General features: G+C 44.4%; 1 protein-coding gene across 4 annotated transcripts in view; it reads left to right on the plus strand.

Annotated features, from left to right (window-relative positions):
• The first annotated feature begins 5,108 nt into the window (after window positions 1-5,108).
• Window positions 5,109-23,239, plus strand: part of CFAP206 (cilia and flagella associated protein 206) — a 30,243-nt gene continuing 12,112 nt past the window's right edge. For 3 of the 4 annotated variants that reach the window (XR_003094286.1, XM_025205264.1, XM_006024559.2), the window contains exons 1-9: window positions 5,109-5,178; window positions 6,909-7,017; window positions 9,671-9,754; window positions 11,248-11,338; window positions 13,114-13,302; window positions 13,570-13,728; window positions 17,496-17,704; window positions 19,505-19,624; window positions 21,898-22,096. Coding sequence is in view for 3 of the 4 variants with exons in the window: in XM_025205264.1 (XP_025061049.1) it covers window positions 6,910-7,017; window positions 9,671-9,754; window positions 11,248-11,338; window positions 13,114-13,302; window positions 13,570-13,728; window positions 17,496-17,704; window positions 19,505-19,624; window positions 21,898-22,096 (1,159 nt within the window). In the remaining variant the exon portion in view is untranslated. Of the gene's footprint in view, window positions 5,179-5,210; window positions 5,755-6,908; window positions 7,018-9,670; window positions 9,755-11,247; window positions 11,339-13,113; window positions 13,303-13,569; window positions 13,729-17,495; window positions 17,705-19,504; window positions 19,625-21,897; window positions 22,097-23,239 lie in introns of those variants that run through there. The other variant, XM_006024558.2, reaches the window with a different exon arrangement.

Genomic DNA, 23,239 nt, shown 5'->3' on the forward strand with positions numbered 1-23,239 from the left:
CATTCAAAATTCCTGTTGCTTTTGGAGACCATCCCCAAATCGATTCTCCAAAATTATGATATGCTATTTTTTTAACATGGTCCAAAATTTGAGTAAATTGATCTATATCATGATGGACTGTAATAAGGGCTGCTTGGACCTTATCTTTTGCTTCTTGCAATCGAATTTGCAAATCTGTGTGTTGCAACATCTGCTTCACCAAAGTTATATTCATTCCTATGTGTCTAAGGGTTTAACATACTCATGCAAAACAAAATCAGCTTTAAGCGCTTGACTAATATATGCAGGGACATCATAATTAAAATCACAGTCTTCAGGCTTTAACACGTTGCAGAAGCATTGATTTACACCGTAGTCCACAGTGTAATTATAACAATCATTAGCAATTATATTTTTACATTGGGTTCGAACGCACACACCCCCTTTTCCTGCATAAACAATAACTGACTTATTATATGGATTGGCATCCAATTCAAAATGACATTTCCCTTGGAATGGGTTAAGACACAAATCCATTAATTTTATCACATGGTCTTCACAAACAAATCCAAGACCATGTTCTACAACACAGGCTTCCAAATTAAGAGCTTTCTAAGTATTATTTTCTTGACAGGCCCAGCTTCTGTGATCCATTGGATATAAAATGCAGCAATTAGCATTTGGATATACTTGTAAATGCTGAGCCTGTGTGACAGTTGTCACATATGCCACAGTGATATTCTGTGCAACGTCCAAGATAAAATTGACCAATTTTCACAAATTTTGCAAATTTAACTCTTCTTTGGTGGCATTATCCCAAACTATCATACAAATTTCATTTGGAAAAATGCCATTTTCACTTTCTCAAATCAAATTCATCATAAGGTCTGCATCGAGGTTTGCACTTGAATGCAGCTTAATGCTAGGGATATGTCACCTTCCAGTGCTCCCAAGACATTTGCTATAATTTGTGTGGCATTTTCTTCTAATTGTTCCCATTCAGGAAGTAGCATGGTAGCAAAAAGGTAACTTGTTCCTAATGCTGTCAATGAGGACTTTAAATGGAACTGTCAGGGTTCCGAGTTTTGTTCCAATACTATGTATTTTGTTAGCCAAAGTCTCGTCATTTACAGTATTTATGATTCCCAAACCTGTTTTGGTTCCTCCAAGGACTGTTCCTAAGATGTCACGCTTTTGTTTTCTACAGGGGTCCAAGTACCATTTAGCCATCCATGCTTTCCATCCTTCCTCTAATGGGGTTATAAAAGGAGCACACGCCTTGTTAATTCTAACCACATTTGCAGCATTTAAATTTTAAATAACCTTTTTCAAAGATCATTTTGATTTTACCAATACTTCTTGTTCCAAATGCTGTTTTACTACATACACTCTTACTGGTTGATTTTGAGGTTTCGGAGTGTATTAGAGAGGGACAACAACTTCACAAAGACCCTCATAATGGACTATCCAATCTCCATTAAGGTTGTTATTAAGTGTGATATTCCATTCTATGCTACACTTCCATTGGGACCACATTGGACAATGTTCTGGAATCACACAAGTTAGAGTTTCCTGTTTGCCTCAGATCTCAAAGCTGAGAAGGGTTTTTGCTCTCCTTGCACATGATATCAGTAATTTTGAGTATTTTAGAACCTTGCACTGCAGACTATTACAGAACATGGCTATGTATAGGATCATAGGAAAGTAGGGCTGGAAGGAACCTTATAAGGTCATCTAGTCCAGCTGCCTGCTCAAGGCAGGATCATCCCTGTCTAAATCATCCCAGCCAAGCATCTATCCAACCTGCTCTTGAATATTTCCAATGCTTGACCATACTCATAAAATGTTCCGCCTAATCTCCAAATTAAATGCCCTGCTGAAGGCTGAGGCCATTGATCCTAGTCCTGTCCCCTATTGCCACAGAGAAAAGCCCACCTACAACCTCTCTATGATCAGGTATTTGGGGGACTATTATTAAATTACCCCTCAGTCTTTTCTCCAGACTAAGTTTAAACAATTTCTAAGTTTATTCTATTTCTTAGTTTTTTCTAATTATTTCTAAGTTATTTCTATTTATTTTGTAACATTACTTAGAAATAAATACATTTCTATGTATTTCTAATTAATGTCTTTCTAACTAATAGCTGTTTCTAAATTTTAAACTATTTCTAGCTATTTCTAAGTTTAAACTATTTTAAATCTACAGTTGAATTATTGGTTCTGTTCAGTAGATATTTTAAGATTTTTTAAACAATCTGAATATTTGAGCTTCCCACTTCTTCCCCTTGTGTGAAAATAATATTAGCATTGTTAAATGAATACTAGACATGTCTTCTCAATTTCTACACAGTCCGTTTTTATAGATGAAGCATTTTCTTTCAGCCCCTGATATATTGCATTATACAATCTTAATTAACCTCTGGGGCACAGGCCTAACTCTACTTTTGTTTCATGTCTGTGCATGTCCAGGCTTTTGTTTCACCATTCCACTAACTGAGACTATGCGAGAAAGAACATAATATTTGAAAAAGTACAGCCTGAATCTTAAAACAATAGTACATGCTAATTCTAGTTTTCTGTGACTTTCAGTGTCAAAATATCAAATCAGAGATTAGATTTCAGTGATGCTGTTTTATACATGCTCAAGAAGTTTTAATGTGCTACTTGCCTTATATATACAATCAGTGTCCCTACCTTATGTTTTAAGCCAGGAGATGTTATAGTAGATAGTTGAGGGGACCAGCATCCACAGGTCCCCTCAACTCATTCAGAGAGCAGTGGGTGCTGGCTAGTATGCTCAATATCCCCTTCTGGATCTCGTTTTGAACCTGTAACCCTTTGTCTAATTCCTGTTTTCTTTTTTATTTCTCCCAAGCAATCAGTTGTTGCGTTCTCAGTGGCCTCCCTTTTTAAGAGGGACTTATGGTTGTTTGTGGTGGCCCATGTTTGCCAAACACAACAATAGGCCTGTTATATGGATTAGTAACCGCCCCTAATAACAGGGGGGGCTAATAGTTTCCGTGTGGGCTCATGCCCACATTTCTTTGTGAATCAAAAAGGCCTGTGTCACAGTGGCAGAGAGGGTATGGTGAAAGTAAAAGGGAACAGGGAGTTTTTCCCATTTCTCTTCCACTCGTAGCCTCCAACATTTAAGGCTGGCTGCAGCGTTGACATGAGAATGACAGTCTTCTGGTAACTAGGAAAGTCATGGGGGACCAGGGGAGTCAACAGATGGCTAAGGATGCCAATCCAAGACCCACACATTCAACTGCAGATATGGCGAATGGTTCCAGAAGGAAGGGGCAGATCCTGGTGACATCAGGTCCTGCTGTTTCCAAGCACAACAGCCAGCCCACTAATTTTCCTTCTTTCTTCCTATCTGAAGAAAGCCTTGAATGTGTGTGCTGTTGGTTTCATGTGGGTGAGATGCACTGTTCCACTGAGGGCTCATACAACAACACATGTGCTGATGCACGGACAATTCCTACTGCTGTGATGCATTGGGAAGCTCTTGGCTGACCACAGGGAGGGGGGAGGCAGGTATCATATGCCCAGACCCCAAATTCCTTAGTGACTAGAAAGCAGGATGCTACTGAGAGAGGACACAAACACCTGGACTGAGCCTTTCAGAGTCCATCTTCAGAACCATTTACAGGGTCAGACCATAAATCCATCTTGCCTAGTATTGTGTCACACAGTAGCAGCAAGTAGATGCTGAAAGGGAGATTCACCTGGGTATGAGCAGGGTTTTTCCTACTCTTCCTCTCCCACTTGCAGCCCGCAGCTTTTAAGGTCTAGGAAGTTCTGATTCAGAGGCAGTATCCTCAACCCCCATGCTCAATAACTACTGATGGCCTTTCCTCCAAGAATTTTTCCAGTCCCTTTTTGAACCAGCTAAACTGTCAGCTTCCACAGCACCTGGTGGCAATAAGTAGGGACCTACGGAAGTTGCAGCAGAAGTTTGCGGTGCAGCAGCCCCTTTAATCACTGGCATCAGGGGACACCAGGGGCATGCTCCCCCCAGATTTCTCCTCCAACAGCGGGGCACAGGTACGGGGCTGCAGCCTAGCAGTGGGGTTGGTGGCACAGAGTTGTGCCCCCCACTCTCAAAGCTTACGTGTTGTTTATGCCTTTAATGTTGCTCTTTTTGCCACACACAAGAGCGAGATTACAGGCACTGCTGTGCCAGGAACTACTGCTGCAGTTTAGGTAGGTCCCTAGCAAATGATTCCCTCACTTTCATTACATGCTGGGTGAAAGACCTTCATTTTGTTAATTTTAAACTTACTACCTGCTTGTTTCCTTTCTTGACCCCTTCTCCTTGTATTAAGACACCAAATAATAAATCCCTACTTACTTTCTCAACCCCATTTTCTATTTCGTAAACCCTCATCACAGCCCCCCTCAAGCCTCTTTTCTAAACTGGCCACACCCAGCCTCTTTGGTCTCCCTCCTCATGTGGAAGCGCCCCCCCCCCCAGCCCTTCTCTGGCCCCTGGCTCTAGTTCCTCTCTCCTTCTGTGAGGCGAGGGGCCCAGAGCTGCAAGCACCTATGCTGGACACTTTTAAGAAACATTTGGGTATCTATCTTGTTGGGATCCTTTGACCCTGGCTGACTTTCTGCCCCTTGGGCAGGGGCCTGGACCTGATGATCTTATGAGGTCCCTTCCAGCCCAAACGTCTATGAAAACTAGGCACAGCAGCATTCAAGGTGTGGATGCACCAGGGATTTATAAAGGAGCAGGATGACACTTGTGCACAAGTCCCCTCTGAACGATCCCCAGCGCCTTGTCTGCCTTTCTGACGGCTATCATCGGCGCCCTGCCCACGATGCCTCCCCCCTCTCCTGTGAGGCAACAGCTAAGGTGGAGCCCACCACTGTGTCGCTTCAACTGCAGGAAATATGCAGAACTCCTGGCATAGGCGAGATCTGTGACGAGACCAAGTAAACGCTTGCACCGGAACCTGCCTGCGCCCGCCCTCAGCCCTGCCCTCTACCGGGCAGCTGCAGAGCGCGGGCCCCGCCCACCGCCACCGCCTCTTGGCTCCGCCCCCTGCCGGTGCCCCATTGGCTCTTAGCCCCTGCTCAGCACAGAGCGCGAGGCCGCCCGCCCCCCGCCTAGCCACGCCCCCAAGGCGCCGCGGCGTTCTGTCTCCACGACAACACCAGATCGGCGCGTCCTGGCGGGGCCGGAGGCGGGTAAATGGGCGGATTCTCCGGGCTGCGGTTAGGATTGGGGAAGGGGGTACCTGCGCGCGACCCCCGGGCCGGTTTGGATTGCCCCGTCCCCCCAGCGGCTGTCCGCGCTGCCAGTATGAAGCAAAGCGCACCCTGCATTGGAAGAGGCTGCTTTCGGGGTTCCGCGCACGCGCGGAGCTTTCCCTGCCGCGCGTGCGCAGAGATACCTTCCCAGCCCGGGGCATGCGCAGGGGGGTGAAGTATTCATTGTGCATGCGCAGCGGCCGCTGGCGTAGTTGTGGGGTGGCAGGGAGCGCAGGCTCGCCCTCATTTACATTTTAGTCCTATTAATTTTATAGCCAGGTCGATTACTATAATTGTATTAATGCTCAGAGGGCAGGAGCTCCTCTGAGCCTGTGACAGAAGTGTTAGCGCCTCCTCTGCACACAGCAGGAGCTGGTGTTCATTACTTATGCCTCAAAGACTCTCATATCCCCTTGTTCGTGACAGCTGCGGCCAGCGGTTCCAGTGCTGCACCCAGTAGAAGGAGGATAATGGGCAACTGTCAAGTTGCCCATTAACACCGCAAGGGAAATGGTCAGATAAGTGTTATTGGGGCAAACAGTTGAAATGGGATTTGTGTATCACAGCTGTATCCACCTTACGAATTCTTTACCAAATCCCGTGTTTTGTAATGCACAAAAAAGGTGCTTCTAGGAAACACAATCAAAGGCCTCTACATCAGGTGCTAAGAGAGCCATAGGGACTTTGCAATTTTGTACTTCTCTGCTAGTATAGCATTAGCCTGATGTATGTTGCCTGAATCATGACTTTTTTTATCATGTCCACTCTGCGCTCCCTTCTCGCCCCTCATGATAGACCCCCCCCCACCACTTGTCAGGGATGCTGTCAGAGGCTCCAGTGAGATTCCCCATTTCTCCAGCTCCGCAGAAACCTCCGCTGCCTTCAGAAATGCCACCAAGTGATTTCTTTTTCCTGCCCATGTTGGTGTGAACCACAGGGCCTAGTCCTGGTCACACAGGATGAGAGAGATTTCTCCTGTCAGGTGACAGCAGGATGTCTGATCCAGTCTTGCCCTGTGCTCCCTGTCCCCTCCAGAGCCCTTCCCTTGTTGTTGGGGTCTGGGATGGCATGGAAGGGGGTGTCGGTTGCACATGGTCTCGAGGTTTGTGGCCTATGGTGCAGGGCAGATTACTAGCAGTGGACCATGGCAGTAAAAGGTTGTCAGCCCTGTAATAGATCCATTTTCATCTTAAATAGACTGTGTGTGGGGTTCAGAGATATTTTTTCCCAAAATAAGAACATTTTCCTCCCAGTGAATTAATCAGAATACTCACTACATAATAATAAAGGGCAGTGTGTTGGTCCCTGGTCAGTGTCCGCTCCAAGCAACTGAAAATGGAAAGAAGGAGAATGGGAGAATGGAAAAAAAAAAGAATAATGAAGAGAGGCAGGCAAAATTGTTTTATATGCTACGTTTGTATATTTTCCCTTTTTCATTTTGTTTTTCATACAATTTCTTTCCGCTTGGAAATACTCTTGTTGCTTGTGTGCCACTCCACTGTAAATCACCTCTGCTGCCTTGTCAAGCTGTTAGTAAACACTTGGAAGGCTGAGAGGTCTTGCAGAAAACATGTAGTCTCAGTAAAGGTTGCGGTGGGACAAAGAGATGATGAAAGACGCATCTGTCGTGTATTATGATGAAACCTGTTACTGTGCTGTTTGTCTAGAATGGCTCACGCTCAGGCTGAAAGTGTCATTAAGAACATCATCCGTGAAATAGGACAAGAATGTGCCATCAAAGGACAAACTGTGCCTGAAACCTTGGTGGCTTTCATGGTAAGAGCAAAATGAGTATTTTAGCCATGCATTAACCTGTTAGCGTTATTTGGATCATGTTAACATCCCTCTGAGATTAGTGACATTTTCAATGAGCAGGTACAAAGATTTAGCAATTGAGCATATCGCTCTTAAATTTTATACTTGGGTGTCTATAGTTAGTCATCTAGATCTGTTTTTTAGATGTTGATCCTGCAAAGATTTAAATTTTACTTGCTGTAACACCCCCTGTGTCTCTGAGACTACTTGCAATGAATGAAGTTAAGCAAAGGACTTAAAATTCCTTGGCCTTAACGCTCAGAAGAACAGCTTCAGTAGAGCTAGAAGTGACGTGTTGTAGTCAAGAGCTTCATTGATTTGATATAAAGGAGTTTTTGTGAAGTGCTTATTCTGGGCATAGGACTCAATAGTGCACAATGGCACCAATTACTGTAAACAGTTATAAATACGTGTGAAGTCACTCTTGTTTAGTCTCATTGATCTATGGCGGCAGAGTTTTGCAGCTGTGGGCTGGGGCAACCTGGCTCATGTCTGAGGGAAGTCATTGTCCCAACCTGGCTGCTGCCACCACCACCATTGCTTTTCCTTGTCCCTGCTTCTCCCTGCCCCCTACCCTCCCATGGCAACTAGGGATGTAAATATTGTTTACAAATTATCCATTTAACCTCCTCTAAGTATACTGGTTAAACCGTTAACTGATAACATACACCTAGTCCTGGCCAAGGGTTGTGGAGCCCCGGGCTGGAACATGCTATGCCACACCCTGTAGTGCAGCAGAGACCACAGCCATCTTCCCAGAGCAGCACAGGGAGTCAGGGGCTGTGCACAGACCCACTGAAGACACAGCTGCTGCTGGGAACTGCTCCCCAGGGCCTTTGTTGGCAGGGAGGAGATGGCAACAATCCCCACCAGGCAACATAGCCCATGTGAAGCTGCAGGCGGCAGTAGCAGCATAAAAGGGGCTTTCCCAGCCCACTGCAGCTGCTGGCGCGCTGGGAGGGAGGGAGCAGGTCTGTTATCTCCCTCAAGCTAGCTTCTCCCACGCCATGGGCGACTGGTGCCTCCCAAGTCTGGAGGTAACCAGATCGCTGACTGGGGTGGGGGGGTGGTGAAGAGCCAAGCCAGCAGGGAAACCAGAAGGGCACTTCCAGTTTTGCAGCTGGTGCTTCCAGGGGGTGCACATGCACCCCCTACATGTTGCCAGTGCCCCACACCTATGAAACAGCAGCTAATTGTTTAATTGAGTCATTAGGCCACCTGCTGTTTTGCTCTTTAACCTCTTAAGCTAGCCCTCTTCCCGGTCCTCTCCCTCTTGCCTGGCCCGCTACCTTTGTGTTCCTGAGGTGCTGCACTGCTTCCCTTCTCCACCCGATTGTGCCCTGGACTAAACTTTAACCAGTAATGCATTACTGGTATAAATATACTTCTCATTTAAACATTTAACCTTTCACACCCCTAGGGGCAACATGGGCACAGTTCCCCACTGCCTGGTCCCAGTGTAGCTCCTCACTGCCTGGTTCTGGGACAGGAGTTGGGCAAAGTGCCCTGCTGTTGCCAAAGCCCCATGGCTTTACAGTTCCATATGATGCTAACTCCTGAACTATGACCTTCTGGGATACAGTTAAGTTGCTGATTCCCAAAGGGTGTGCTAGGGTACTCTAGTGTGCCATTGAGAGCAGTAAAAGGTGCTGCCAAATCCCTGCTGCTGCCCGATTCCCTTATGTTAGGTAAATGTTATCCTCTCCCATCTGGTATCCTGTGCCTGCCCCAGCTACTCCAGTGGTGTCTGCAGCTGCTTCTCTGGAGACTGCTGCCACTGCTGCCTTTCCCCCACCTTTCCCAACCCTCAGATAGCCCCTGTGTGCCTCCCACCTGTGCTCCCAGGAGTACCTTTGCTGTTTGCAGGCAGGTGGGTGGATGAGCCTGGCTGATCCCCTCCACTCCTCCCATGACCCAGAGGCCAGCAGGAGGGGCCACGGAGATGGCTGTCAGTGTAAGACTGCAGGAGTAGCCTCAGGAGCAGCCTCAGGAGCAGGGGCTGTCCTTGCCTCCTGAGGTAAAGATCTGGGGTCTGGAGAAGCCAGACAGTGGAAAGAGCAGGGCACAGCAGGATGAAGTCCTGCCTTGCTGTCCTTAAGTGGCATCAACTAGGTTAGAGCTTCTCAACTTTTTTAGCCTCAAGGCCTACTCCATATCTTTTCTGAATTTAGATTTAGCTCAGTGATTTTTCAGCTGAGGTGCCATGAAATTCAGAAAAGTTAAGGGGAGGGGCACTAAGGCTAAAAAGAATGAGAATCACTGGTTTAGAGACTAATTTTTTGCTTAAAGAAAGATGTATTTGGTGTCATTTTTAACAGTATATCTCAGCGCTAGTATGATTTCTAAAGTTTGGGAAACACTAAGTTAAGTTCTTTCTTGCATACGGCAGGGATTAGAGTTGGGTAACTGTAGGACCTAGCCTATAAATTATAGGGAAGAGTGAAGTAATAATGACAATAATTTACAACAATTGTATCCTTTTTAATCAAAGGTAGAATGACACAAGTTGGTGGTCTGGTATCTAAGAGTGAAAAAGAAGTTAAAGTATTAGATAAAAAACTTTTGATGAATTATAAATTAGCTGCTTTATCCAATATCTTTTGCTAACTGGTAGGTGAAAGCTGTTGTTTTGGATCCAGAGAATAACTTCAATGTGGATCGAACCCTCACAAAGAATGATGTGCAAAAATTGATTAAGGTAATTGTGAAAATTCTTGAAAAACTCAGCGATATTGCACACAATAGAGGGCATCTGCCTGTCTGTAGTAACAAAATATACTGCCAGTACCTTCCATAAACTCTTACATAAAATTATTCAAAGCAACCAGTATTGTTGGGAAGTCTAAACAATCTAACTGCTGGCTAAAATGTTATGTTTTCTAACTTCAGATTAATTCCAGAGATCTAAAATAGAATGACTAGAAATTTATTTATATGCAGTAAAAGCTGTGTTAACTGGCATTTTATTAACCAGAATACTCTGTTAACTAGAATTTCCAATATCCCCCACTACAAATCCTCACTTTAGCAACCGGAATCTTTGCCAAGTATATCCAGCATGCACATCAATTATTTTTGTTGTTTACACTAGTTAGTGGCACTGTGCAGGGCAGGGTGGGCTGCCACTGCAGGGTGGAGCCAGGGCAGCACTGTGCTGTTCCCGGCAGGGGTGGCCAGGCTGTGCTCCTATCTTCCTTGATAGGTATAACTCAAGTATCTGGAATTTTTAGGTAACTGGCACCCCTCTTACTCCACTCATGCTGGATAACAAAGCTTTTACTGTATATATTTATTAGGTTGATATGCTGCCATCACCAAAAGAGGCTTAGGCCTTAGAACTTACACTATTATAAAGTCAGATAAAAATATCTGCCTATAAAAATATCTGCCACTCTCGTGCCAGATAAAAGTACTAAAATCAAATAATATGTAATAAAATAAACTCTTCAAACAATGTCTGAAAACCTAATCCCACCTGCAAATAAAAAGTTCTTACAGCACTTTTGGAAGATGACTAGTCTCAGGCTCTGGAGGACCACAATGGGGAACATAGTTCTAGAGCTGAGTGACTCCTGAGAATGACTTCCTACATTTTCACCAAACTAACTTGGTGCCTTGATGATTTTTGCAGGAGGCTGTTCTCAGCTGACATTAGGGATCTGACGGAATGCAAAGGAAAAGGCAGTCCCTTAGGCATGTGGGGTGCAGAAGCTTCATAGGCTTATAGGTCAAAATCAAGACTTGGAATTGGCAGCCCCAAAACCAACACTTGTGAATTGGTAGCCCCTTGAATACATTAAAGTAATCTAGCCCCCTGAGGTTAAGAAATTATGCACAACGGTGGCCAAATCTAAATCCGAGAAAGGGTTGCAGCTTTCACCAGATGGAGTTGGTGGTAGGTACTCCTAGCCACCATCACAGCCTGAAAATCCCAAAAACCTGACACTTGATCAATTTCCTAAAAGGCCTTTTTGTTCTGAGGTATAAATTATTTTCAAAATTTGTGCAATATTTTATTCTTGTGGATCTATAGGCGAGAAATGGATTTTTCATTCCCTAGTGTGCCAGTTCATGGCAGGAGACTTTGTGGAGGAGAATTAACTTGTTCCTGTTGAAATAGTAATGTTGCTGGTGATGTTTTATGAATTTGCTAAGTGGCTGGAAAAGATTCACTTATGTCTCTCTTCTTAGCTCTGTATCGATAGACTGCTTGACACAACAAATCCATCCTTGGATACCATTAAGATGCAAGTCTTCTTTGATATGAATTATATAAACAGAGGTAATTTTAATTCGTACAAATATTAAATATGTGTGAGATGATAAAATGCTATCTAGCTGTATTATTTAACGTGTATTTTATATTATTTTTATTGGAGTATTAAATGCACTTATCAGAATCTAAAGGGGATGGATGCTGTAGAAGAAAATAAACAGAAATTTGGATAGGTCTGTTATGCTATGCAGGGTTACAGCATGCATGCAACAAGGAGGATGTATAATGGGGTCAGAATTCAGAGTACAAGGGGTGGGTGTGTGCACCCGGATTGGGGTGGGAGCAGTGACAAGGGCTATGGGGAATTTTAGGATGGCTGCAGCCCCACCCCCCATAGCCCCCGGTCCACTGCGCTCTGCAGGGCGGGCGGAGCCAGGGCTTCGCTCCGGGCAGCAAGCCCCCACAGCTGGGCTGCACTCCGCAGGTCAGGCAGAGCCAGGGCAGCGCTCCAGGCTGGGGCTAGCCGCCTGGAGTGCAGCCCTGGCTCTACCCGCTGCGCAGAGCGCAGCCCGGTGGCTGGGGCTAGCCTTCCAGAGCGCACCCTGGCCCAGCCCGCCCTGCCCTGCGCAGATCTGGGGGGACATGCCTGCTCCCTTGTCCTCCTGGATTGGCGGTGAGAGCTGTCAGAAGAGCCACTGGGAGAGCAGTTCCCAGACCAGCGGCACACAGTGGCAGGAACCCCCCTCCCTGATTCCTGTGCTGCCCCAGCTGGGAGCTTGTCCCAGCCCCAGCTCCCTTGTTGTGGAGGTGTTGATCTGCCTCCCCCCATGCCCATTCCTTTCCCCCTTTGCCTACCACAACAGACTTCCCAGCTGGAGGCAGCTGTGTCCACCATGGTCAAGAACTGCTGCCTGTATAGTCTATGGCTGAATCTCCTAATCTCTCCGAATTGATTCGGACCTTTTAATGAGTCTCCCGATTCAGTTCAGATTCAGAGATTTGGCCGGCGAATCAGGCTGAATGTCCTCCGAATCAAAACCGCTACCAAAGCTTCACACAGCCCGAGTCAACAACCTGTGGCTTGTGGGCCAGATGCAGACCATAAAGAGGTTGGATCTGTGCCATAAAGGTTTAATCTGTCTGATCCAGTCTCACATTTTGCTACCCATACCTTCCACAACCCTTCTGTTGTCGTTAGGACCAGGGATTGGAAGTGAGGGTAAATGCAGGCTGCATGTGCTCTCTGGGTAGTAGGGATTTGCAGCCTACAGTGCCGGTCAGATTGCTAGCAGTGGACTACAGCAGCAGAAGGTGGCTAGGCTCTGTAATAGATCTGGTTTAATTTTAAATAGACTGCGTGTGTGGTTCAGAGATTTTTTTTCACAAAATAAGAGTATTTTTCTCTTAGTGAATTAATGAGTTACATTACTTATTATAACAAAGGTAAGTACATTGGTCCCTGGTTAGTGTCCACTCCAAGCAACTGAACATGGAAAGGAGAAAGATGAGGGGACAAAAAAGAGGAATAATGAACATCAGAGGGCAGCAAAATTAATTGGATAGGGAAGGCTGAGAGCCCTGGGGCTTTACCTTTAAGAGATGATAAGTTGTAAAAAAAAAAAAAAAAATAATAATTTGAAAGATTTTCCTTGACTAGCACTGACTTTGCTAGTGGATTTTTAAACTCAGCCAAACTAAGGGTCTTTTTCCAAAGCCTGCTGGCATTGGATTGAGTCTGGAATGCACAAGTGGTAAAAATTCTGTTACTGTGTGTGGGGTACAGTGAAAATGAGAAAAATACTTTGCTCTACCTATCCTTTACAACTCTCTTTTCTTCCCAGTTGAATTACTTAATGAACAGCATCACATTGTAGAGTCCAGACTGGCTTCTGTAACCCGAGAAATCACAGACAGCCGTGCTCGTACACGAGAAGAACTGGAAAGTGTTTACCGAAAGATTGTTAGCTATGTGCTGCTGCGCTCAGGTCTTGGATCTCCAACAGACATCAAGGCTGTCAGGGAGGCAACAGGTCAGGAATCACTTAAATTGTGATAGTGAGTTTTCATTATTGGAAAATCAAATCTGGGCTTGATTCTGTTGCCCACGCTAGTTATTTTTCAGTCACTAGCTAGGAGTATGGTAAAATGAAGCATTTGTGAGTACCTAAGCTCTTTTCTTCAAATTTATAATACACTTGGCTTTTTTCACTACTGTATCTTAGGAAGAGGTGTTTTTATTATCTTTATATTTTCAGTTCTTCTTCTTATGCTTACTGCTATTTTAAAATAATTTCCAGCTGCCTTGCAGAGTGTGTTTCCTCAAACGGAGATGGGAGTCTTTCTCTCTCTCACTAAGAAGGACAAAGAGCGACAGCTGAAAGAACTAACAATGACTGTTACAGGAATTCGGTTATTCAACAAAGACACTGGAAAAGGAGGAGAAAGCATTGATGACAGTAGGTATATCACTGAACTGACATCATAAAGCCCTGGCAAAATATTTACAATAGAACATACATTTAATTTGATATATGTTTATAATAGAGATGTTAGAATACTCTGGGGCAGAGCAGACAGACACTCTGATAATGTGGTGTAATTTTTTCAGATACTAAATTCTCAAAGATCTATATCTTAAGTTTTGAACTGTGGCTTTAATAATCAAAACAGTGTAAACTCATGGTCTGGTGCCTTTTTGAGATGGAATAAAACAGTTGCTTGGAGAGGTATATATGCTTACCTAATTTTCTTATTTTTGAACCCCTAAAAGCTAACATTATTGAATATTTCACTGCAAAATGACACTTAGCTATTTATTAATATACTGTATTTATCCAAATCCAAGATAATTTTGAATTTCAGATGACCCCTCCCAATAATTCGATTCTATATATGCAAAATTATAGATTTGTTATAATTTCTAATGTATAGAATCTAATTAATAGACAGTCAACTTAAATTCATGCCCCCACTACTGTGGTGGGAAAAGCAGTATTGGGGGTGGTGAGGGGCCAGACCCCCACCTCTTGTTCTCTTGCCTTTTGCCCTCTCTTCCTTCCCCATCACCCCTTGTCCCCTGTGTCTGGCTCCCCACCCATGCCTTCTCCCCTGCAACTTGTCCCTCCTTGTTGCCTGTCCCCTGCTATATACCTCCTTGCTGCCTGCCCCTCCATGCCTGTGCCTACACCCTGCTGCTTGGCCACTGCCCCCGCCCCTTTACTTTCTGCTGCAGCTCTGCTTTGGCTCTGGGGCAGTCAGCCCCAGCCTGGCCCCATCAGGAAGAAGCAATGGCAGGGCCAGGTTGTGACTGCAGAGACTGGAGCTGGAGTAAAAGGTAAGGCCTCTGCAGCTGTTGGGGAGGCAGGCACAGGCATGTGGGGCAACTGTGGGGAGGGGCAGACACAGGCGTGGGGGGCGCAGGCTGTAGGTTGCTCCCCGTGAATCTCACAGTCGGTCCCCTCTACTGCCACATGAGCCATTCTGGCCTGGGGCAGGGGGTGGCTCAGCTCCCACTTCATCCCAGGGCCAAAGCCGGATCTGAACTGCTGCCTGCCTTAGGCCCATCCTCAAATCCAAGACAAGACTTTTTCGTCATGTTGATGGGGGAAATTATCTTGGATTTGAGTAAATACGATATACGGCTTGTCAGTGGAAATACAATATAGTATGCAGTATATTGTAACCTACATTGTTTACTTGTATTTTCATAGGCTAACAAACTGCCTGAAAAATTATTCAATAGGGCAATATCTGTATACATATAATGCAAAAATACATGATATTATGAGCTGAAAACATGCAAACAATTAAGTACATATTAAAAAGGATTATATTCAGCGTGTTAGCATCATTCGTTCAAGGATTTCACTGCAATTCACAAACATAGAGCCAGAATTACTGTCCCACTTTTACCATTAGGGAATGTAGGAATTAAAGTATGTTTTGGCAAAGGCTTGAGGGATATTTACATTGCAGACTGCTCAGATCATGGAAGCAGTCTAGTGATGGCAGCAGAAACTTTGCATGTGATAATTTGCCTTGCACTTCAACAAAGTAAATGGACCTGTGCAGAGCTCTGTGTTGCTGCAGCTAGATTGCTACTGATACCAGTGCTAACTTGGTGCTCTCTCTCTAGCAGCATAGACATCACTGCAGTACATTGCCTCTGCTGCTTACCACTACTTTTAATATTAGAATTTACATCTATGGAGGGGTGTACAACACAACCTTGTTTTTTTGCATCTAGAGCAGATAACTGTCCACTTACGTCTTATGCCTGCACAGATGTCTACTTGCATATCCAAAAACAAACATAGTAGATATAGACCTGCTTACACCCTCAGCTGACAACACCTCTTCATTAGAGTTTGACATTTATAGAATTATCAGCTAAAAGATTGTTGATTCCCTCTGTGCAGTTTGTGGGATTTTGTGGGTTTTCTAGAATACTTTCTTCAGTGAAGCAGTAGTTTACTTTAGATCTTTAAATGTATCTGAGTTTAATCATTGCTAATGCTCATATTGGGTGTTTATAGCCATACTCCAGAAAGGGCAGGGGGAGGGCGCTTTACTTAGAGCAGCTCTTAGGGCTGCTCTAATTAAAGTGCCCAGAGCATCACACATATCAGCGTCCCCATGCTGAAAAATGACGGCGGGGGTGCTTTAACTAAAGCTCATTGAGTGAGCTTTAGTTAAAGCGCCCCCGCTGCTATTTTTCAGGGTGGGGATGCTGATACACGTGACACTGGAGTCTTCTGGAGAATGGTAGTTACCAGACACGATTAATTGACCAATCTCATTTCCTTCTACGACCAGGTGACCTATCACCTGGACAAGGGAGAAGAGATTGATGTCATATATCTTGACTTCAAAAAAGCCTTCGATCTGGTATCCCATGATCACCTTTTGGCGAAACTGGCCAGTTGTGGCCTTGGTTCCACCTGGACAGGCTCAGCAAATGGGCAAACGAGAACCTGATGGTGTTTAACACTGAAAAATGCAAGGTTCTCCACCTTGGGAGGAAAAACCTGCAGCATCCTTATAGGCTTGGCAGTGCTACGCTGGCTAGCACTATGGAAGAAAGAGACTTGGGGGGGCATCATTGACCACAAGATGAACATGAGCCTTCAATGCGATGCTGCGGCTAGTAAAGTGACCAAAACGCTGGCTTGCATCCATAGATGCTTCTCAAGCAAATCCCAGGAAGTCTTTCTCCCAGTGTACTTGGCCTTGGTGAGGCCTCAGCTGGAGTACTGCATCCAGTTTTGGGGTCCACAATTCAAAAAGGATGTGGAGAAGCTTGAGAGAGTCCAGAGAAGAGCCACGCGCATGATCAGAGGTCAGGGAAGCAGACCTTACGACGACAGGCTGAGAGCTATGGGGCTCTTTAGCCTGGAAAAACACAGGCTCAGGGGTGATCTGATGGCCACCTATAAGTTTATTGGGGTGACCACCAGTATCTGGGGGAACGTTTGTTCATCAGAGCGCCCCATTGGATGACGAGGTCAAACGGTTATAAACTACTGCAAGATGGTTTCAGGCTGGACATAAGGAAGAATTTCTTTACTGTCCGAGCCCCCAAGGTCTGGAATAGCCTGCCATCGGAGGTGGTTCAAGCACCTACATTGAACACATTCAAGAAAAAATTGGATGCTTATCTTGCTGGGATCCTATGACCCCAGCTGACTTCCTGCCTTTGGGTGGGGGGCTGGACTCGATGATCTTCTGAGGTCCCTTCTAGCCCTAATGTCTGTGAAATCTGTGAAACTGTGTGTAGGCACCCATAGTTCTTACAAACACTACATCTTGAAGCACTCTACAAAGGAGGCAAATATCTTTACTCTGAATTTTACAGATGGGGAAACTGAAGTACAGAAGTTAAGTGACTTGTCCAAAGTCATGCAAGAAATCTGTCTCAGTCCAGAATTGAGCTCCAAGATTCTGAAAAAAATTAACTTCCCCCCTATCCTGGAATATACTTTAGCATTTTTCTCATAGGAGTATCATATTTTGGGGGAATTCAGTGGGGTATGTAATAGCTGGTTCCAGGGAAAAACCTTTGGACATGTGTGATATGAAAGATTTAGAATTTAACTCACCAGAAGGTTGGAGGATCATTTTGATTATAGTACCAAAACTAAAATAGTATTTATCCAATGGTAATTACTGTGATCCTTCTCTGTATCTGATACCTTCCTGTGTATCTCATTAAATGTCTGACCAGTGCCAGCTATTCTGAATGAAGCTATCCCAGCAGCCACACAGTCTATTGATGCAGAGCTTCATGCTTCCCAGCAGATGGCTCACCGCTACACAGCTCTTCTGGAATCAGTGCATGAGAATCTACAGGGAAATATACAACTAGGATCAAATATGTTGAAGGAAGCACTATTCAATGTGAGACAACATGAAGCCTTCCTATGCATCATTCTGGTGAGATAATATTGTGTCACATCTTGTGGAGTGTTTAGTTAACTGCATATGCTTCACTTCTTATGTAACACAGACTTTGCCATCCCAAAAACTGGAAATAACAGAATCTAGGAATCTGATTCAAAGTCTGTTGAAGTCAATGAAGTTAAGAGTTCCAGTGACTGCATGATACTAAAGGTCTCTGAAAGCAGCTGTTATAGACAACTAGCAGACACATGACATGCTGGTCTAATGCAGTAATTTTCAACTTTTTGGCTGGACAGGCTGCATTGGGCCTGGCACCACCCCTCTCTGCCCCCCACGTACCAAGTTTGGGTTCCAGGGGCCTGGCACGAGCCCCTCACACAGGGATTGGAATTTGGGGCTTGGTGCTGCTCCTCGTCTAATGTGCAGGGCTTGGGGCTCACCATTGATCAGGACATTTGGCAGCAGGGGAGTGGTGCCAGTGCTCCCCTACTATCAAATTTCTGGATCCATGGGGAGCCCTGTGGGCCAGATGACACAACCGTGTGGGTGGAATTCGGCCTGCAGGCTGGGGGTTGAGCATCTCTGGTCTCATGCAGTGGTGGCCAACCTTTTTGACAGGTGTGCCACAAATTAAGTGCTGTCTTGTCCCCAAGTGCCACTCTGATTTTCCTTCCCCCTCACCTTAACCTTTCTCTGCCCTGCAACCTGCAGCTATATATGGCAAGTGAAGATCCAAAGTCCTTAATGCAGCAGTGGTTGCAGGGCCAGGGAAAGGTTAACTGGGCTCTTGATGGCAACATCTGACACCTGTTCTCAGCATTGTCCTTTTTCTGCTCTTACCTCCCCTCCTCCACTCGATGGGGCTAGAGGTTGCAGTCCGGCTGTCTCCATTCCAAAGATTCCTTTTGCTGAGCGCCTGGGGCTTGCATGGCGCACACAGCATTTGCCTATACCGCTTGTAGCACATATGCCGTATGTTGGCCACCCCTAGTCTAATGGGTTGTACCATTTTGGCAGTTTCAGTATCCCTGTGTTACTCTGTGGGGGGGATGGGGAGGAGGAGGTTGTCTCCTTTTGTATGAAGAAGCATCAAAAGATACAGGTTTTCTCTTCTTATTTATCTATAAGAGACTCAGGTTGTCTTTCTGGCTGGGACTCTGTGGATGAATGGAAACCAGAAGTATAATGATGCCATGTACCTAGAAAGTGAAACCTAGTTACTTGAAATGAGCAGTGATTTATATTTGGACTTCTTAAAATGCTGGTTCTGTTAACACCTATGGAACTAAAATACTTGAGAGAAAAGGTCTATTTGTTAAGGATTTAGCACACTTGTCCTTACAATTTTTACCTTAAAAAAAGGTCTTTCTGCATATTTCTGAGTCATCCAAAACACAACTTGATGTTCCTGTTATTCCTAAAAAAGATCTCTCCTTAAATTAAAAAGAATGCAACTTTGCAAGTCTTCTCTGTGTTATGTTAAAGGTGCAAAAGAAGAAAAAGCCATGTTTATCTTGTGTTGGTTAGATTCTGATAGATCTTAATTAAATGATTTCTGATGCTGTTCTTTCTTATTGTAAAAGATGGTAAGTTGTGGATTTCTAGTTATAAAGCTTTATTTTACAAAACAGGATGTTCGTGTATTATGGTGAAGAAATGTGCATGAGCTTTGCAGCAGGAAGAGTATATTTCATTAAAAGTTAAGCTGCATATCATCCCTTAAAACAGAACGGTCTCAAAAGAGGCTTGAGCACATAAGTACAAATGCATTCTGTTAGAGATTGAATTGTTTTGCTTATCACACTTCTTATCTGAAGTATGTTTTCTTGCTAGTCGGATGTGATCACATGCGCTCAAGAAGTTGAAATGATGCAGAAGCAATTTGCAGCACAAATGGAGCACTTAAAAAGCATTGTTCAAGCAAAGACAGCTGTACCTACATCACAAGTTTTTGTAAGCATTTGAAGGGAAAACCCCTTCTGTTCTTTATCATAAATGATTAGAAAAATAACTTTTATTGATTAAAGCACTAACAAAAAATTGCACTGCAGTATTGTATAAGTTTTCTCTTTGTCTAGTATATCAGCAACCCCAGGTGATCTATAAAGGGATATTCAACCTTGTAATCTGGTAATTTATTAAAAAAGAAGAGTTAAAAAGAAAAAAAAAGTGTTTGTTACAATTGTCATGAGTCCCATGACTCATAATAATACTTTTACAACTGCACTTTCTTATAGCCATTTCTTTTCCCTGTTGCTGTGTAAAAGATTCACTTTAATAGGGAAAAGCAATTACAGCTAATCAGCTATAAATGAAAATGACTGCATGTAAACTATCGCTGCAGGTGGGGACACATTTCCCTGTTATCCTGCTGTCCACTACAGTTCTTTGTTTTTGTTTCCCTGCCATGTAGTTCATTTTTTATTGTTTTGAGTACCAGAAATATGCTTGACACTTTACAAACAAGCTGGAAGAAATATTTCCGTCCCCAGGAGCTACCATTTATTTTCCTTTTCAAATGTCCTGTCTGCTCTGGTTTGTCTGCTTGTATATTTTTCTTCAACACTGACAGCAACAGAACACAGCAAAATATCTGATTCCATCTGTGCTGTTGCAGGCAGAGCACTCCCCATTGTGGAACTACTTCAACAAGCCTAGTTATCTTCGTATTACTGCTGAGAAGTTGCCCTATTACTATTAATGCTCTATTCCTGCTCTGTTACTATTTAGAATTTGTAGCATAGGGCCTAGGTTTTTAACACAGCAGGGAGGCATGTTAAGGGATTTAATAAACTGATTACTTTGCTTGAAATTTAATGAAAGAGGAATTATAGTGCTATTTCCCTTAATTAAAAATTATGGGTCTGGCCTTACTGCCATTTAGCATTAGTTTCTTTCGTTTTTTTGTCCACAGCATTTTGCTATGATAATGATACTGCTGAATCCCAGAGTGTACTCAGCTGCCAATTCTTATAATGGTTTCAGTAACTTATATCTGCTTATGTGTTACATCACTTTAGCATGATTTTTTTAAAGTTCGCTGAATATATTCCTTATAGGAGAATGATCCTTTCCTATTAAGACCTGGACACTTGCAAGTGCCAGTGTTAACATTCAACATTGATTAAGCAGAGCCAGGAATATAATTTTTTCTTTGGGCATTTCCTTGGTGAGTTGAAATATGTTATAATGCGAGAACATTTTCTGACACTGTTACTGTCTGTCACAAATCTGTATTTGTACTACACCACTTAGGAGCTGGCAGAAACAGAGGAGCAAAGTGATTGCAGCATTTGGTTATATTGATATTTCTTTTGACAGTTAGCTGGCAAGGTGACCTGAATCTTGATTGCCTTTACTAAATGGCTTCTAGCACAATAATACCCCTTTACCTTATTTTCCTATCTGCCTTTTCTATATTTGTGAAGCCATGTTGAGAGAGAGGCTCTCATCCAATATACTGTATTTATTCCCATGCACACTTTTTCTCTGAAAACTAGTGATCAAAAATTGGGGGTGATGTCTTAATGAGGAAACATCAAACAATTTGTTTCCTAGCTGGAGGCTCCAGCTGTGGTTGGGAAAGGAATCCCTTTCTCAGCCTCACCCCTCCCATTGCTGCAGGCAGAGGTGTCTGCCTGGCCAACAGGTACTGGGTTAACCCTCTTACAGCCACTACTGGGCTATTCCATATACAATTTGTAGGTGTCTATGAGAGAGTTATCTGTAGATGATGGGGAGTGAAGCTGATGAGGAGACGCTCCCACCACCATCCTCTCCCCTCTGCATGTCTGGAATTCCCAGACCCCTGCCAAGTATGCTTCTGGGTGAGACTGTGCCATGGCAGGTAAGTCTACCTGCCCCCCCACCAATTCTCTCTCTTTTTGGTCTGCCTTCCCAAAACAAAGTGTGTTTCTTATTCAGGGGTGTATGCTACGTGAATAAATACAGTAATTCAGAAACATCCCCCAAAATTCTGCTCCTCCAACACATTATTTTGTTACTTTAAATGTTAAAAGTGTCCTTCAACTTCAGGCCCAATCATAAACTCTGCCTTATACAAAAATTCCATGAACCTTCCAACAGTTTCTGAGGCAGAAGGGCTGCAAAATTGGGCCCTGTGTGTTACACGTTTCTGTGTCTGCAACTGTTCTGCATAGAATTCATTTTAAACTACAGCTGTAAAGCAATTGTAAATTTCAGCTCTTTCTTTTTTTATTTTCTAGCCTGTCTTTATAGCACTTGCTAACCTATGGACCAGTTTTCAGGATGAAATAATACTACTCAGTTTCCTCACTAATATAGCTGTCAATCTGCATCAGTTTTTGGGAACTCACTTGCAGCTCTTTCCTGATGAAATGATGGAGTCTCATCTTGAAGGAGTGACTGTGAAAAGTGATCAGCAAAGGATAGAGGAAACAATGGGTATTAAAAGCTGTTAAACTTCCCTTTTCTACTTTGAGTCTTTGCTTGATTTGTTGTGCTTAAAATCTTGTTTCTAAAAAGCATCACATTGATACATAAGGTTAGCACATGTTGCGCAAAGCCTGACTCTGCAAATTTTTATTGACAGAGGACCAGATCCTATTCCACCTATTAGACATCTAAATGGACTTAGGCACCTAGGCACTTGTACACGTGACAAAAATGTAATTTGTGTGGCTTAATGGCATCGTGCATTACATGTTTGCCAGTTTTGGGAGTTTTAAATGACTTTGCATTGTTGCAAACTAAACTATATCTGGATGTAGTTTAGTTTGCACTGTTGCAAACTGCAACAGTGCATCTGTCAGCTCACCCCTCTGACTGCAGGAGAGGTGGGCAGGCTTCACAGAAAAAAAGTCTGGCCCCTTGCTGCCTGCAGCAGGCATCTGCCAGAGACATAAGCAGCAAGGGGCCCTATCCTTTTTTTTTTTTTTTGCAAAACCTGCCTGCCTCTCCCACAACAGGTCCTGCTAGCCTGCTGGTGGGCCAAGTGGACCCTGAGCTGTGAGGGGCCCTGGTCCTTCCCTCTGTGGCAGCAGCGCCCCCTGGGGCCATGCAAGCAAGCTGCTAGTGGGCTGGGGCTGCCCCAGCTTGGAGGCAGCACCTGGCAGATCCAACTCTTCCTTGAGCCTGTGGGGAATTCCAGTGCTCTGTGCACTGTCCCTGCCACCTTCCCACTGCCTGAGACCATCTGGGAGTAGGAAGGCTTGCTCGTGGGGCAGTGTGGGGAGGCAGCAGGAGGGCGGCTGGGTGTGATGGCAGCCGGAGAAGGCAAGAATGATGCACGGGGTGCTGGAAGCGTGGGCAGGCTTGGGGAAACTTGGGCTCTGCAGAAAAAAAGGATCGGGCCCCTTGTTGCTTCCAAAGGCAGAAGCGGTGAGGGGCCCAATCGTTTTTTTTATAATGTAAGCCTGCTGAGCCTGAGCTTCTCTGAGCCTGCTTGTGCTTCCAGTGCCCCGTGCACTGTCCCTGCTGTCTTCTTCAGCCACCAGCACACCAGCTGCCCTTCTGCTGCCTCCCCATACTACCCCAGGGGCAAGCTAGTCCAGTCCCAGGCAGTGGGAAGGCAGCGGGATCAGTGCA

The sequence above is a fragment of the Alligator sinensis genome, unplaced genomic scaffold (genome assembly GCF_000455745.1).
Source record: "Alligator sinensis unplaced genomic scaffold, ASM45574v1 scaffold658_1, whole genome shotgun sequence".
NCBI lineage: Eukaryota > Metazoa > Chordata > Crocodylia > Alligatoridae > Alligator > Alligator sinensis.